The 18,035-nt window shown below is 47.1% G+C and overlaps 1 protein-coding gene across 2 annotated transcripts in view; it reads left to right on the top strand.

Moving 5' to 3' along the window:
• WBP1L (WW domain binding protein 1 like) overlaps window positions 1–18,035 on the top strand; it is an 81,193-nt gene that overhangs the window by 24,547 nt on the left and 38,611 nt on the right. Inside the window, exon 1 of one of the 2 annotated variants that reach the window (XM_003922242.4) lies at window positions 601–9,579. The exons of the other annotated variant lie outside the window; for it this stretch is intronic. Within the exon in view, the coding sequence (XP_003922291.1) occupies window positions 9,553–9,579 (27 nt within the window). The 5' untranslated portion in view covers window positions 601–9,552. Of the gene's footprint in view, window positions 1–600; window positions 9,580–18,035 lie in introns of those variants that run through there. 2 annotated transcript variants of the gene reach the window in all.

Genomic DNA, 18,035 nt, shown 5'->3' on the forward strand with positions numbered 1-18,035 from the left:
TGTAGCCTATAAAATAATAAATATGTATTCAGTGATTGTCAGCAACAAAGTGATTTTCTTGTTTAGGGGGCAGTGAGGCAAAGGGCAGAAACCTTAGGAAGCTATTGTAAACCAGTTTCAGGTTCAGCTACTTTTATTTCTCTCCATTTAAAGTTGGGTACAGTGGCATGTGCCTGTAGTCCCAGTTACTCAGGAGCCTGAGGTGGGAGGCTCACTTGAGCCCAGGATTTGGAGGCTACCGTGGATTATGATGGCCCCTGTGAATTGCCACTGTACCGCAGCCTGGGCAACACAGTGAGACCCTGTCTCTTAAAAAAGTAAATAGAAGGCCGGGCGCGGTGGCTCAAGCCTGTAATCCCAGCACTTTGGGAGGCCGAGGCGGGCGGATCACGAGGTCAAGAGATCGAGACCATCCTGGTCAACATGGTGAAACCCCGTCTCTACTAAAAATACAAAAAATTAGCTGGGCATGGTGGCGCGTAATCCCAGCTACTCAGGAGGCCGAGGCAGGAGAATTGCCTGAACCCAGGAGGCGGAGGTTGCGGTGAGCCGAGATCGCGCCATTGCACTCCAGCCTGGGTAACAAGAGCGAAACTCCGTCTCAAAAAAAAAAAAAAAAAAGTAAATAGAAGACTGAGGCTGCACTAATGACATGGGTGGGGTCAGCAACCTAGAACTCTTTTCTGGCTGGCTTTGTCTCCAAAGCAGGATTCTTTGAGGTTGAGGTCAGTGACTGGGAATGCCCTAAAGTTGTCATCTGTATCTTCCTTCCATCACCCCGAACCTCTGCAGTAAAACAAAATGAACTCCCAAGATTTACCATATTTTGGTAGTAAATATCAAACAAGCAAAATGAGGGCCTAAAATACCCCACTAAAATGGAAATTCCCGTAGTTGATACTCAAGCTGCTACTGTAATCAGAAAGAAAAAATGTGCTGGTGAAACGTACTCAATAGATGTGAGCATGTGTAGGGCCTTGACATTCTACCTCCAGCTCATCTTTGCGTCATCTTTTTCTGCCTTTCTTGTATGCTCTGTGTGTCCTCGTTTCATGGTTTTATCCATGTTTGCCTCTGCCTAGCATGCTCATTTTATCCACCGAAACTCTACATACTATTTTAGTATCCATCTCTTTGGGGTTTTTTAAGTTAGTTTTTGTTGTTGTTGTTTTGTTTTGTTGAGACAGAGTTTTGCTCTGTTGCCCAGGCTGGAGTGCAATGGCACAATCTCAGCTCACTGCAACCTCTGCCTCCTGAGTTCAAGCAATTCTCCTGCCTCAGCCTCCCAAGTAGCTGACATTACAGGCATGCACCACCATGCCTGGCTAATTTTTGTATTTTTGACAGCGTTTTGCCATGTTGACTGGGCTGGTTCCTTAACTCCTGACCTCAGGTGATCCACCCGCCTCGGCCTCCTAAAGTGGTTGAGCCACCATGCCTGGCCTTAGTTTTTGTTTTTTTCTTTTTTGAGACAGAATCTTGCTCTTGTCGCCCAGGATGGAGTGACGTGATCTCAGCTTACTGCAACCTCCGCCTCCCAGGTTCCAGCGATTCTCCTGCCTCAGCCTCCTAAGTAGCTGGGATTACAGGCGCCCACCACCATGCCCAGCTAATTTTTTGTATTTTAGTAGAAACGGGGGTTTCTCCATGTTTGTCAGGCTGGTCTCGGACTCCTAACCTCAGGTGATCCACCCACCTTGGCCTCCCAAAGTGCTGGGATTACAGGTGTAAGCCACTGCTCCTGGCCCTTAGTTTGTGTTTTAAGAGACAAGCTTTCACTCTGATACCCAGGCTGGAGTGCAGTGGTACAATCACAGCTCACTACAACCTCAACCTCTTAGGCTTAGGTGATCCTCCTGCCTCAGCCTCCTGAATAGCTGAACCTACAAGGCATCTGCCACTGTGCCTGGCTAATTTCTTAACTTTTTGTAGAAACAGGGTCTCACTATATTGCTCAGGCTGGTCCTGCACTCCTGGCCTCACATGATCATGCCACATCAGCCTCCTGAAGCGTGGGGATTATAGGCATGAACCATTTTGTCTAGCCCAGTATCCATCTCTTGATAACATTTTCTTTGAAAACAAAAACCTTCTTTGGCCTTTCTGTCTTTCAACAGCATCCCTCCTGCCCTCTCCCTCCCTCTCTCTCTTTCTCTCTTTCTTTCTTTCCTTTTCTGGAAGCTCAGAGGCTCATCCAGCATCTCTTCTTTGAGCTCTTCTTATGTCGCTGTGTTTGTCCCCTGCCCCACCATGTTTTTCCTAGAGTGAGTATGTTTGTTTCTGTGTGTCTTTTCTCCCAAACTGGGTAACTAAATAAATAAATCCTCCAGGGCAAGACTGATTTATCCAATAGTACATCTTTGTTATCCCCACAGCACGTCCTGGGTAGACTGATTTATCAGGTACAACTGTAAATATCAGGTCACAAGTAAGGGGGAGGTCACAATTCTAATTAGTATCAAAATCCTATCTCCATCTGTGTCCAACCCATTTTGGAGTCACAAAGATCTGGTTGAGATTCTGGTTCCACTGCCTGTTAGATGTGTGTCCTTGAATGAGTTACCTAACGTCATGATGTAAAATATGAAATGTCCTCATCCTTCTGGAATCTTCCCTCTCTGAAATACATGATTTGATGTTTAGCAGAGGATTACATCCTGCGCTTAAGAATCATTTACCCCAGCTATCTTTCCTGCAAGACTGAATGGTAGGAAAGCACCCACGGGTTATTGTGGATACCTTGTGGAAGAAATAAGTTCTGTGACTTGTAGAACGCCTTGTCCTGCCCAGAAACAGAGGTGTGTGTTTTCTTGCTCCTACATGTCTGTCTTTGTCCAGCCCCAGGACATAAATAAAGCTAGTATTCTTGGTTTCTAGCAGTTAAGCAACCTTTAGTGTTTCTGCTTGGCAGATTTCTGCAAATTTTCATTCTGGGTTTAGAGTTGATCCCCTGGCATTCACCAAAATAATTACTTCAGGATCCTTTTGTTAATGCCCAGCCTCACACCCATGACATGAAGATTCAGTTTAACTTTTATTGTGACATTCTTGTTGGTTTGAGGTTTGAGTTAGTATTCCTTCTCTCCTCTCCTGAGTCAGAACTCTACATTTAAATGGGTGTGTGCCCAAACCGGAGAAAGATAAGAAAGGTCTCTTATCTTAGACATTCTGTGTCAACCCAGCAGCTTCTGCTCAAAGCTCCTGAAAATAAAATGGCCTTACCCCTGGAGATTATCTACTACCCTAGAAGCCTGGCAGTTACTGTCCTGTTCTGACAAACCCTCTTTCTTCAGATCCCTTGACAGTGTAATAAGATCCCCCTAGACCTTCAGCCCTAGTCACCACCAGCCTCAGTTGACCAGATGCCATGGGTGTGGGAGCAGCTCACCAGGTTCCCAAGAGCCATGGCATAGGAAGGTCTTCAGCCTATTCCTGGTATGTGGATCTGTTGTGCATTGGGAACAGATGGGAACGTTAGGGCTTTCCCAGTCATTGACCTCATAGAACCTTGCTCTCCAAAGTGGGTTAGAGGAGAGCCCTAGGAGCCTAGGACCCTGACTTTACACTCCTGAACAGTACCGTCAGATCCAGCGTGCATAGCAGGCTCTCTTTTTTTTTTTTCTGAGATGGAGTCTCGCTCTGTCGCCCAGGCTGGAGTGCGGTAGTACGATCTCGGCTCACTGCAATCTCGGCTAACTGCAACCTCTGCCTCCTGCATTCTTCTTCTCCTCCTCGGCTCCAAGCAATTCTCCTGCCTCAGCCTTCTGAGAGTAGCTGGGACTACAAGTGTGTGCCAACATTCCCAGCTGATTTTTATATGTTTAATAGAGACTGGGTTTCACCATGTTGGCCGGTATGGTCTTGATCTCTTGACCTTATGATCCACCTACCTCAGCGTCCCAAAGTGCTGGGATTACAGGCATGAGCCACCACGTGCAGCCGCATGGCAATCTCTTAAACAGGGTTCCAGAGCACTGACCAGGGACCTCTCTGTCTGTTTAACATTCACGTGACCCTCAGTTCTGGTTTTTGCTGTTTATTTTTTCCTTGTTTGTAACTTTTGATATTCTAATATCTGACACCTGTGTGATCATAAAGGAAAAAGCCTGTGGAGCCAGAGTCTTCACTCAAATCCTTGTGCTATCTCACAGCTGGCTGTGTCACCTTGGCAAGTTACATAAGCCCCACATGCTTCCATTTCTGCAACTGAGTAATAGTGATAGTAGTGGCCACATTGTAGGGTTGTTGTGGCTTTGAAATGTTGGTTAGATAGTGTTCCTAGCATGGAGTTTGGCTCATGGTTAGGGTTGAGCAAATCATTATCTCTCTCCTACCCCATCCCAGAATTTAAAGATTATAAATATATAAACTGCCTACAAAATGTTGCCAAAAGATACTTAAATAAATTTACTACAGTAAAACAATGAATTCAGCTAGCTGTGAGCATATATGTTGTTGCAGTGTGTCTTAAATTAATCCAATAGGGCACAGTGGTTCGTGCCTGTGATGCCAGCATTTGAGGATGCTGAGGTGGGAGGATTGCTTGAGGCCAAGAATTTGAGATCAACTTGGGCAACATAGCGAGACTCCCTGTTTAAAATAAAATTTTAGGGAGGTGCAGTGGCTCACTTCTGTTTCCCTGGTTCATAAAGAGGCAACATAAGAAGTCCTCATCTATGTAACAAAACAATTTTTTTAAATAAAAAATTTAAAAGTTAATCTGAGGCCAGGCACAGTGGCTCACACCTGTAATCCCAGCACTTTGGGAGGTTGAGGCAGGTGGACCACTTGAAGTCAGAAGTTCGAGACCAGCCTGGCCCATGTGGTGAAACCCTGTCTCTACTGAAAATACAAAAATTAGCCCAGTGTGATGTTGCACACCTGTAGTCCCAGCTACCTGGGAGGCTGAGGCAGGGGGATTGCTTGAACCCGGGAGGCAGAGGTTGCAGTGAGCCAAGATTGCGTCACCATACCAGCTTGGGTGACAAAGCGAGACTCTGTCTCAAAAAAAAAAAAAAAAAAGTTAATCTGAATCCAAAGGATAAAATTTTTGGCAATATTGTCTCTAGGGGTTCTCTGAACTGCAGAGGAGGAGACAGCCTTAGTAGAAGGATATCTCAGATGCTGCTTGAGGCCATAAGTAGTTGTTAACTTGCAATTTTTTTTTCTTTTTTCTTTTGAGACAGAGTCTTGCTCTGTCACCTGGGTTGGCTCACTGCAGCCTCCATCTCCAAGGTTCGAGTGATTCTACTGCCTCAGCCTCCCAAGTATCTGGGACTATAAGCATATGTCACCATGCCCAGCTAATTTTTCTATTTTTAGTAGAGATGGGGTTTCACTGTGTTGGCCAGGATGGTCTTGATCTCCTGACCTCGTCATCCACCCGCCTCAGCCTCCCAAAGTGCTGGGATTACAGACGTGAGCCAACACACTTAGCCCTCTTTTTTTTTTTGTGACAGAGTCTTGCTGTGTTGCTCGGGCTGGAGTGCAGTGGTGCAATCTTGGCTCACTGTAACCTCTCCCTCCTGGGCTCAAGTGCTCCTCCCACCTCAGTCTCCTGAGGGCTGAGGCAACAGGCACGTGCCACCACACCCAGCTAATTTTTGTATTTTTTGTAGAAATGGGGTTTTGCCATGTTGCGCAAGCTGGTTTTGAACTCCTGGGCTCAAGCAGTCTGCCTGTCTCAGCCTCCTAAAATATTAGGATTACAGGCATGAGCCACTGTGCCTGGCCAACCTGCAACATTTTGACAACATAATCCTGCTTAATTCTAATTTAGTATGACTTCCTTTAAAAAAAAAAAGTTGGTGAATTTAGCATTGAATTTAATTCTGCACTGGCAGGCGAATGACTAAAGTCATTTGAAGAAGGATTTACCCTCCCTTTGGCTCATGATGTTTGAGCCCGGATCATGTACATAGAAGAACCCATTTTTTTTCAGGCTAGCAGAAATTGTTTTTTTTTTTTTTTTTTTTTGAGACGGAGTTTCGCTCTTGTTACCCAGGCTGGAGTGTAATGGCGCGAGCTCGGCTCACCGCAACCTCCGCCTCCTGGGTTCAGGCAATTCTCCCGCCTCAGCCTCCTGAGTAGCTGGGATTACAGGCACATGCCACCATGCCCAGGTAATTTTTTGTGTTTTTAGTAGAGACGGGGTTTCACCATGTTGGCCAGGATGGTCTCGATCTCTTGACCTTGTGATCCACCCGCCTCGGCCTCCCAAATTGCCGGGATTACAGGCTTGAGCCACCGCGCCCAGCCTAGCAGAACTTGTTAATGATCATCTTGCTTTTCAAGTGGCAAAGCTGACTACTTTGTCCCTAGGTTGTAGTAATATTTGTATAACATGGCAGAAAGTGAACTCACTTTCCTGGGAATGCCTGGTTTTGCCAACTCAACCTCTTTTTCTCCTAACCCCTCAGATCTCGGTGCTTAGTGAATGTTAGTGAGGGACTGTAGGCAAGAAGTTGATTAGTAAGAAAGAAGCTGTTGTCAGCAGTCACTTTTTTGGAATAGATGATATTGTACTAGGTATAATGCCTTGGGTTAAATGCTGCCTTGCACACAGGAATTTATAATCTGTGAGAAGTTAAAAATAGACAAATGCTGATTAGAAATACTGTCTTGAGTAGCATCATGAAAGGATGATTCATTAGGAAATCAGGAAGTCTATAATGCAATTTTGATCATTTAGGTTGTATTTTTACAAGTTTTTTTTGGATTTCTAGTAATTTTGTTGCAATTCCACTTCTGAGATCATCACTGATGAGTATTATTTAGAATTATGGGGCCAAGCTCAGTGGCTCATGCCTGTAATCTCAACACTTTGAAAGGCTGAGGCACGAGGATCACTTGAGGACAAGAGTTCAAGCCTGGGCATCATAGTGAGACCCTGTCTCTACAAAAAATAAAAATAAAAATAGCTGAGTGTGGTGACATGTGCCTGTAGTCCCAGCTTCTTGGGAGGGTGAGTTAGGAGGATCACTTGAGCCTAGGGTGACAGAGCAAAACCTTCTCTCTTAAAAAAAAAAGAAAAAAGGGCGGGGGGAAGAATATGAAATACTTCATAGTCCGTTAGAGCAAAGTTTCTTGTATATTTTGGTCATAGTGGCATCCCCAGTGCCTAAAACAATGCCTGGCACACTATAGGCATTCAGTGAGTGTGGAATGAGTGAATGAATGGGTACACCTGCCATGGCACTCTTTCTGGAGAATTGCAGGTGCCAGTTTGGTCTTGTGAGATCAGTGCAGACTATATTGCCCATGAGGGGATGAGGATGCTCTTTCCGCCAGTTTGATTGCCAAAATTAATGCTGCATGTGTTTTGTGGTTCTCAGTAGTTGCCAGGGAACCGAGGAAGTGAAAGGAAGGGGTTGAAAACAGCCTCATTGCTCTTCCCTGGGCAGCTGTGCCTTGATGTCCAACCTCATCTGTCTGGCGGTTTGACCTGGTTGTTGGCAGCAAGGCCTGAGATAGACTGACTGTGTCTTGGTGTCTTGAGAATACGTATGTGCTGAAGAATGGCTTCCCAGTCCCCAAACACCTGCAGGAGCAGGAGCCACTTTGTTTACACATCAGCTGCCTTTTCCTCTAGCAATGAGGTTGTGATCCATTCTTTTTGTGAGTCTCGAGGAAATGGCTCAGCCAGTTTGGCACATTCATTTTCTTGTCAGGAAAGTCGATGTGACCTTGACCATCAGTGGGGACCTGCAGTAAACACGTTGTGTGTCTGGCTGAATGCTAATGATCAAACAGTACTTTTGGCACCTCGCTGTGCTGTACGTGTCATGCGCTGCTAATTTATTGTCCTAGGTGGGGGTTATAGATACTAATTTGCAAGAATCATTTCTGACTTACATGGGCCATACCCAGCACAGTGCCACTACCATGGAAGCCTTGGATAAGTACCATGAAAGAAAATTGTTGCAGAAAATGAAAGGAAAGATGAAATATACTTGCTTTGAGTCCTGGACAGTATAATTAATTTGCAGCCGAGGAAGTTATTGAAAAGTAACTTTATATAATCCAGCACTTTAGGGGGCTGAAGTGGGCAGATCACTTGAGCCCAGGAGTTCAAGACCAGCCTGGGCAACATGGGGAAACTCCATCTCCACACAAAAAAACACAAAAATTAGCTGCATGTGGTGGCACATGCCTATGGTCCCAGCTCCTTGGGAGACTGAGGTAGGAGGATCATTTGAGCCCGGAAGGCAGAGGTTGCAGTGAGCCAAGATCATCATGCTACTGTACTTCAGCCTGGGTGACAGAGTAAGACCATGTCTCAAAAAAAAAAAAAAGGAAAAGTAACTTTGGATTTATAAAGCTCCTCTGAAGATTGTTCTCCTTGAGTCATTTCTGGAAATCCAAACCCAAACAGAACCTTTTGTCCTGTGTGAGTGTTGTCTTTGGTAGAGGATTCAGGCCCAGGGAGAGCTGCTGTGACCTGCTGTTTCAGGAAGGATAGCCAGAAGGGATTTGGCTTACACCACTGACTAGGAAAAGTCAGAGCAGGACACCATCCCCATGGCTCTTGCTTCTTGTGCAAAGCTTGCTGTTGGAGAACTCTTTTCTCCCTGAGCTGAACTTAGTGAAGAAAGCAAGACAAACCTAAGGTGGTGAACTTTTCCGAACCAAGAGTTGGTTTAAATATAGATGATCTGCCTCTCTGGCAACTTGGAGGCTGTGGAGGGACTTGTTGTACCTTTTATAAGGCAAGTGAGGAACGATGTTGGCACCTGTACTTGCGCAGTTTGTTTATGAAATATAAACTCTTCTGTGGAAGCGAGGGCTCAAAAAGGTCAGTGTCCAAGGTAACGTGTGTCCTACCTTAGCTGGGGAAAAGGTGCCTCTCCAAGCCCTCCCTGCGAATTGCCTCATTCCCTAGAGCAAATTGGGACAGCCAGGCTTAAATGTCCTGTTATTTACTGAGCACTGACTGGCAGGGGTGGGGGTGGAAAAGTTTCTGTGAAACTGACAGACTCTAGACTTGATTTTCTTTCCCAGGGAGGAGAAACAATAGTCTAGGAGCTATAGAGTCCATCCTTATTCAGAGCAGGGTAGCTCTTTTCAGCTTTAGAGACTTGATTTATGTACTCCGGAGCTGCTTAGAGCCAAGGGGTTGCAGCAACCTGCTCCCATCTGCAGCCCCCACTGTCTTCCCACAGTGGGCTCTGGCTCTAGGTCAGTCCAGGGCTGGGCATCGCGGGTCTGCAGCACATCCTCCTCAGTATTCCAGCGCAGCTGTCTGAAGTTTTTCTGCTGCGCCTGAACTGATGTCATTTCCCCCTTGGCAGACAGCTTCGGCTTAGCTGCGTCTGAGATATGTCACGAGAAGGTGGGGGTGGGCCAGAGCCAGGCGGGGGGAGTAGCAAGGAGAGCAGGAGGCAGTGTGCCTGCTTGGTCCCAGGACTCTGTTTACTTTGTCTGCTTTGCTAAGGCAGGCCGGTGAACCAGGACCGCCGCGCACACAGACCCACCAGGGGCAATGCTCATTCCAAGACCTTAACTTTTAAGAGCCCTTTGTTCCAACGTTAGTGTGGACGATGCTCTTGCAGGATGCCTTTCCTTTTGGGTCTTAGACAGGTAATTGGTTCTGCACGGATCGGGTTCGGAAGGGAAGAAGGGGTGGGAGCTTGTTTATTGTACTACTGCTTTGGGTGGAGGGAATATTTTAGCAAATGCCTCTCGGTTATACCAGGCCAGCTCCCACACAGAACTTTCCAGTCTCCCTTCTGGTTTGCTAGTTGCTCCTTACTTTCAGAGCCACCGTGTTCTTAACCCTCTACATCCCCGGGGTTTCTCTAGGGCTGTCCTGTTCTGATTTGCCATCAGACACTGTAAAACTGCTTTGGAAACTTCACAGAGGAGCAGCTGGAGAGTGGGGCTGGGGCAGGGGAGAGGCCGAATGCCATGCTTGCTGCAAACCCCTTTTATTCCTTCTCCATTTTGATTTGGCTAGTCAGGGGAGATTTCCTCATAGCCCTCTGGTTCTGAGTTGGGGGTGGGGTGAGGGCTCCGTACTTCTTTTAAAGGAAAGGCTTTATTCCTTTCAAGCATGTGGCTGGGGCTGTGCGGCTCAGGGACATCCCAGACACCTCAGGGGAAGGGGTGTGGAGTTGACCCCATTTTGGCCTTACTGACCGATTTTTCAAGGCAAACAGACCCCTGTGGCAGAGACTTGATTGCTCGGTGAGCCACCCTTTGAAGTGGGGCACTGCACTCATTCTAGCCGGTGAAGCAGTGAGGAATGAGAGAACAGTAGCAAGCCAACTGCTGTCTGCTGAGAACACAGCTGTTGCCAACTATGTGTTCCAGGGCTTCTGCGAGTCGGACACCCCCACCCACTCTTCGTCTGAGAGGCATGTCTGTATCGGAATGTGTAACTGTAACCAGCAGCTGCTGGCTGTAAGGGGTGGGGACAGAGCACACACCCTCTGCTGCCTGTTCCTGGGTGAGGAAAACCACAGATGAGTTCATAGCAGAAGCCCTAGAGGGGAGCTGCTAGGGACTCACTGGTTGCCCTCCCTCTGAGAAAAGTGCTAGGTGGGCAACTCTCCCCTGAGTTGCCTACAGTTCTGTTCAAAGGAAGCTCCTTTGAAAAGCCCCAAACTTTGCATTACAGCTCTTGTTATCTTCAGAGTTTGCATTGATGCAGCTGATGGGCAGAGTGGTGTCCACTTGGAGTACTCCTTCTGCCCCCACAAGAAGGGCTGTCCTTTTTTTTTTTTGAGATGGAGTCATATTCTGTTTCCCAGGCTGGAGTGCAGTGCCATTATCTCAGCTCACTGCAGCTTCTGCCTACTGAGTTCAAGCGACTCTCCTGCCTCAGCCTCCCAAGTAGCTGGGATTACAGGCATGTGCCACTATGCTCTGCTAAGTTTTATATTTTTAGTAGAGATGGAGTTTCACCATGTTGGCCTGACTGATTTTGAACTCCTTACTTCAAGTGATCTGGCTGCCTTGACTTCCCAAAATGCTAGGATTATAGGCGTGAGCCACTGCACCTGGTCAGAAAGGCTGTCCTTTTAACCTATGGGCAGAGTGAGTCCTGGAGAGGATTTTGAGCAGTGTTGGAAATAGGATGAAGCTGGGTGAAGCGTCTCATGCTGTGTCAGCAGGCTGGGAGGGCGAAAACTGCCTAACAGAGTGGAGAGAGTGGGCTGGGAGCCGGAAAGACCTGCATTCGCATCCCAGCCTCCCTGGGGTCTTGGGCAGGCTCTTAGCCGCTCTGAACCTCATCTCTGAGGTTGCACAGAGATTCCACCAAAGAATGTATGTGAAACATTAGCACCTTGGCTGATAGAGAGTAGACATAACTCTTACTTTGATCCACTCATTCCCAAAGGATGCAACACTGTAGGGATACAGGAAGCGAGAAGTGAAGGGACTGATGCCTTGACAGAAGCCAGGTGTGCCAGGCAGGTGCCCACACCAAGGAGAGTGAGCTCTTGATCTGTGGTCAGTGACTGCCATTGTGCAGTGACATAAGAGCTGGAAGGCCACCTCTTACTCTACCAAGATAGTGTTTTGGTTTTTTTTTTTGAGATGGAGTTTCACTCTTGTTACCCAGGCTGGAGTGCAGTGGTGCAATCTCAGCTCACCGCAACCTCTGCCTCCAAGTTCAGGCAATTCTCCTGCCTTAGCCTCCCACGTAGTTGGGATTACAAGCATGCACCACTACACCAGCTAATTTTGTATTTTTGGTAGAGGCAGGGTTTCTCCATGTTCGTCAGGCTGGTCTTGAACTCCCGACCTCAGGTGATCCACCCACTTTGGCCTCCCAAAATGCTGGGATTACAGGCAAGATCCACTGCGCCCAGCAAGAAAGATACTGTTAATCTTATATACTGAGGTAGCAAGAGGGCGAGGGCCTGTGTCCAGTTACTTGGACATGTAGTGAGAGAATGGAGCAATGGGTAGCATTAAATTCAACTCTTCAAGGGGAGTGAAGGGTTGAGATGGTTGTTGTGGGGAGCATCTGAGAGGATCCATAGCAGGTGAACCTTTAGCTCTTGCGTCTGAACAGATGGCTGGGGGAAGGCAGAATTTAGAAGCCTTCTGAAGGCTCTTCCTGCCCTAAGATTCTGTGACTCAAACTCTTGCCTGTACAATCTTGGGGTAGTTTTGGTTGTATAATTTTGTGTATTTCTAGTATTTTGGTTCAGACAGTGTTAACTACATTCTTTATTGGAGCCATGTAGAAGCCAGCCTTCTAAGGATCACTTGGTGTAATTCGGTTTAAGAAAAAATGACACGTAACGCTCATGTGCACGCACACACGCATAAAATCGATCTTTATCATACATATGTATATACTTTGGTTTATTTTTTTCCCCTTAATCCACATGATAACCCTGTGTCTTATGTGGTAGTGTTATTCTGTTTGTACAGAGGTGCATGCTGAGGCTTAGAGAAGTTAAGCCATTTGCACAGCGTTGTTCATTGTCTAAATAAAGGGTAATTGAAGATTTTTTTTTAACTTGAGTCCTTCCCAAATCCTGGATTTTTCTCACTACCTAGACTGTGTGGCTTGATGTCTGAGGGTAGAGTATGATCAAGGCATTGTTCTCCTTGGTCATGTTTCTTTCTAGCCTGCCCAGGTAGGAGAGAACATGCCGCTTACCTCTTCATATGCTCACTTGCATTTTACTCTGTGGAAGACTTTGACCACTTAATGAATGTGGCCTGGTATAAAGGACACAAACATACGAAATCATTACCTCCAGGGGGCTTATGCACCTAAAGGAATCGTTCTTAAAACCATAAAAATCACCTGGAAGTGGGGCTTATTAAAATGCAGATTTTGGCTGGGCACGGGTGTCTCATGCCTGTAATCCCAGCACTTTAGGAGACCAGGGTGGGCAGATCACCTGAGGTCTGGAGTGCGAGACCAGCCTGGCCAACATAGTAAAACCCCTACTCTACTAAAAATACAAAAAAATTAGCGGGGCATGGTGGCGGGTGCCTGTAATCCCAGCTATTTGGGAGGCTGAGGCAGGAGAATTGCTTAAACCCAGGAGGTGGAGTTTGCAGTGAGCCAAGATCGTGCCATCAAGACTCTTGTCTGAAAGAAAAAAAAAGTAGACTGTTCAGGTCTGGGGCCGGGGCCCAGCAATGTGCATTTCCGTGAAGTTCCCCAGGTGTTTCTGGCCCAGGTGGTTTCTGACCGCACGTGGAAAGACTGTCCTCTAGAGTTTGGTGGCGTGGAAATAATTACAAGCCAGCGTGCTGAGACTACAACAGAGGAACGCCCAGGCACTGGGAGAGCAGAGTGTGGGGGCAGGTACCTGAATCAGGCTGGGGGAGGCTTTCCTGAGAAGCTGATATCTGATCTGACTCTTGAAGGATGAGTAGGAGAGTTTAACCAGACATATGAGCTGGGGAAGAGCGTTCCGGATAGATCAGGTTGGGAGAGTTGTTTTTGTTTTCTCCTGCAGATGACAAGGGAAACTGTCATTCACCTGTTGAGTCTTGGTATTGAATTTGCCTGAGGCAAGACAAGGACTTTAGCTGACCAGGTATGGGTGTCTTTTATGGATACTGAGAAGGAGGAAGACGTCAGGGCCTTTCTGTTTAATAATGAGCATGGCATGATTTCAGTGTCCGTAAACAGCAGACAGACCGTAGGATGTATTAGTTCTTTCATGCAAGGGACGGTTAGACAGCTCACAGAAGCTACAGTGTTGACTAAAAAATGCTCTTTTTGTGCTCAGATGAACCAAAACTCAGAAGATAGTCTGACTTGCTAAACTTTTTGGGTAAGGTACTATATACCAAATTTAAGATAAAATACACAATTAGGCATGCTCTCCCTTTATTATCTGACAAGATCAGAAAACAGGTTTTCTGGTTAAAAGAGATTCCATTATGTGTACCTAACAAAGGGATTACTGATTTTCGGAGAACAGTATTGCAACAGAATGTTCTTAGTCTTGATTTGAATGAATTCTATTTCCTGTTCATCCAGAAGGTATTGATTGGGTAATGCTGAAGGATTCTTAGGAGCAACACTCAGCATCTGAAAAGTACTGTGCACCTATTCTACCCAAAGCATGTTGTGAATACAAAGGGTATAAACTCTATCCCTGCTCTTAAGGGGTTTACAGTCGGATAAGGAAAGTAGAATAAGTACAAAGGTACTGAGGAAATTCTGCAGGTGGTGGCAAATGACGTTAGAAAAGAACAGAATGCTGCAGTTCAGAGGTGTGAAGAGACAACCCTTGTGCAGGTGGCCCTTCCCACAGTCCAGTAGTATCAGTTCTTGCACTGTAGGTGTTAGGTGTGTAGAAGGTAAGTTCTAGTTGTTGATGGAATGCAGACCAGATCCACTAAGACAGTAATTTTACATCTGGCACCTTGGAATATTGCCTTTCTCAGTGGGAGAGACCCGTTGTCCACACCAATGAGATGGGATAATCCTTGATACTGAAAATGAATAATAGCCATCAAAACCATCTTAGGGTCCCTTGCCCATGTTGGAATTTGTCATGGAAAGAGGTGCAGGGGGCAACTCCTGGCCCAAGGAGCTGTTTGCATTTTTGAAAGGGTGAACTGGTCCCTGGGCTGATGCCGAATGTGACAAGGCAATTAGAATGTTACATGGCACTTACTCCCTGGGCAGAAGTGGCCTCTCAGTCTCACAAGGAGAGCACTGGAAAGGCTCTGTGATGGCCAGCTAAAACTGCAGAGGGGGAGCCAAGACTGCCTAGAGGGAAGGAGGGGAATTGCCGGCTTCCAGTTTAACCCCTCAACTGCTGAATGTTAGCCAGCATTGACTTGGAGTATTTATTATTTCGCCACAGTGGCCATTGCTGAGGGAGGAGGTCTTATCTACTTTTTGCTGTAAGGAAACTGAAACCCAGAGAGAAGTTATCTGTTCCAGACCCCAGGGCTAATGTGTGGTTGTGGGGTGGGCGGGGGAGGCGGGTAGTGCAGGTCTGGAGTGCAGGTCTTCTTGGTATCCGTCTGCCCCTGCCCGTTGTTCTGGCTTGGTACCCACACCCACAGCCTGCTGCAGGCCTCTTCCTCCCTGCCTGCTCTGTGCCCGGCAGAGGACTGAATGTTGACTGTGAGTCACTGTTACCCTTAGGCCCAACCTCTTTCCACCAGGCTGAGGACAAATTAAGCAAGATCTTGCTTGGAAGGGAACTAGCTGTATGTAGCAGCAAACACCAAAGTGACACTTGTTTGTACTACCTAAAGTTGAAGCCACAATCTTTATCTAAAGTGATTCTTGTGACAGCTCCACAGCATACCTCAATTTCCTACTGTCACCAAAGGTGAGAAAGGTGATGCTTATCCAAGCCCTTTCAGGTTAATTTTTTTTTGGTGGGCGGGGGTGGGGGTAAGATAGGTGGGGGTGGGGCTGGAGTGGAGGGGGCGGGGATGGAGTCTCGCTCTGTTGCCCAGGCTAGAGCGCAGTGGTGTGAACTCAGTTCACTGCAGCCCCCTTAGGCTCCAGGCTCAAGCGATTCATGTGCCTCAGCCTCCTGAGTAGCTGGGATTATAGGTGTTCGCCACCACGCCTGGCTAATTTTTGTATCTTTAGTAGAGATGGAGTTTTGCCATGTTGGCCAGGCTGGTCTCGAACTTCTGACCTCAGGTGATCCACCCACCACAGCCTCCCAAAGTGCTGGGATTACAGGTGTGAACCACAGTGCCTGGCCTCAGGTTAATTTTTGACCCTCTAACTCTCTGTTGAAAGAAGCTGCTTTTTTTTTTTTCTTTAGAGGAACACGACTTGTTTTTCATTACATCTCTGTTATCAGAGCAAAGAGAAAGCAGTGTACTGGACAGTAACTCAGTGGAAGAGAGGGCTGTGGCTGCTGATTTTGAAACATTTATCCAGGATGGAGCCAAAGAAAACAGTCACTTCCTCCAGTGATAGCCCATGAGTGTGACCCACCCCCTCCCACCCCTTTTCCTTGAAGAGGTGAATTTTAGTCCAGGAAAACAGAATACTTCAGGGCTATTTTTAAAAAATGCTTTGAGAGCTGGGCGTGGTGGCTCAAGCCTGTAATCCCAGCACTTTGGGAGGCCGAGGCGGGCGGATCACGAGGTCAAGAGATCGAGACCATCCTGGTCAACATGGTGAAACCCCGTCTCTACTAAAAATACAAAAAAAATTAGCTGGGTGTGGTGGTGCATGCCTGTAATCCCAGCTACTCAGGAGGCTGAGGCAGGAGAATTGCCTGAACCCAGGAGGCGGAGGTTGCGGTGAGCCAAGATCGTGCCATTGCACTCCAGCCTGGGTAACAAGAGCGAAACTCTGTCTCAAAAAAAAAAAAAAAAAAAAAAAAAAGCTTTGAAATCCCTTCTCCTGCCCTAATTCCCTAGCAGTACTAAGATACTGTTTTCTTACCTCTCCTTCCCTAGGGCTCCTTGACTCTTATTTCTTGCCAGTTTGTAGCAAGAGTGGGTTGAAAGAGCCCTGAGTGTGGACCCACCTCAGCCATTTCTGTGTCCCTCTGTAGCTGTTGCTTCTCTGGGCAGGGCTTACCTGAATTTGAACCCCAGACCTCACAAGAGGCTTCTGTTGCTGGTTGCTGGACATGGTGATTAAAATCCTGCAAGGGGAGGGGCAGTGCAGGGAAGGAGACTTGCTTTGGGAATGGCTAGAGTGTGACACACTGACTTCTTTTCCTGAAAGTGGCTCAGGGTTTGCCGGGACTGTGTTACATACACACGAGACGTTGGTTTCCTCGGGCATTGCGTCAAGGAGGCCAGAGTGTTTATTATCGTTTGGTTTTCTTGCCTAACACACAAGACTTCAGGAGCTCCCACCAAACTGTGACGCACGGTCTCGATGTGGTTTCAGATACTGTCCAGCTGATCTTGTGGTTTCCATCGAGGGTTTGAAAGCCCTGGTTACCCACCAGGCAGGTGGTGTGAATACCTGTGATCTCCCAGGCCTCTGCATGTGGCTCTGGAGTGCAGTAGGGAGACTAGGACAGGCTGGTTCAGACTGCCAGCACAAATAGAACGTACAGTCATTCCTGCAACTTTATACATAAAGTTCCAGATTCATGGGCCAGGCTCGGCTGGTGCTGGGTTACTGTAAAGCTGTCCCAGCCAGAAAGCCATGGTTCAGTCTCGCGCTTGTCATGCGAAAATCACACTCTCACAGCCTTGCCTCAGGCTTTGGGGGACCCCTTCATGCTGCTGCTTGTACCATATAGCTAAGAAGCTCGAGGGACAACTATGGTTAGTTGACTTAGCAGTCGTCAGGTTCGGGACTTGGTGAAGGGTTTTTTGCCAGGGTAGGTACGTTTGTGAGACTGACATCAGTCCTGTCCACGGCGAGTTTAGAGCAGTATAGTGGTGGGGAGTCTATGAGGCACTCAGGGAACAAGAATGGCTAAAACACAGTTCTGCACAAAATATTTTGCTGCAGTTTGGTTAAAACAGGGACTCTAAACTAGGGAGAGTTTTGGCCTTCTCCCCTCCCCCGGGGACATTTGGCAGTATCTGGACATGGTTGGCTGTCACTGGATGTGGTTGGCTGTCACAGCTAGGAGGGTGGGAAGTTGCTACTGGCATATCTAGTTAATAGAGACCAGAGATGTTGCTAAACCCTGCAGTGTACAGTTCAGTCCCCTGAAACAAATAATTACCTGACTCCAAATGTCAGTAGGGCTAAGGTGGAGAAACCCTGGGGGAGAAACTGTGGACTTATAATTGTCCCCTCTGCATGGGAAGCAAGAGTCACAGGACTGAGAGAAGAAGGACCATGCTGTTTTAATAAAGGAGAAATAGGTGGACCCTTCTTGCTGCCTTCTAAGCAATGTGTGTTAATTACCTGCCCAGAAATTGAGAATTTTGACATTGGTTGTCCCCTTAATCACCAGGTACTCTGTCTTATCAGTGACAGGTACAGAGTCATTTTTCGTGGGCTAGAAGAGATGACCAAGCCCTTCTGGAACTGACATTTCATCTCTTACTCAAATAATCTGGATAGGCCAGACGTGGTGGCTCACACCTCCCAAGCACTTTGGGAGGCCAAGACAGATGGATCACCTGAGGTCGGGAGTTCGAGACCA

This window comes from Saimiri boliviensis, chromosome 12 (assembly GCF_048565385.1).
Source record: "Saimiri boliviensis isolate mSaiBol1 chromosome 12, mSaiBol1.pri, whole genome shotgun sequence".
NCBI classification, from domain to species: domain Eukaryota; kingdom Metazoa; phylum Chordata; class Mammalia; order Primates; family Cebidae; genus Saimiri; species Saimiri boliviensis.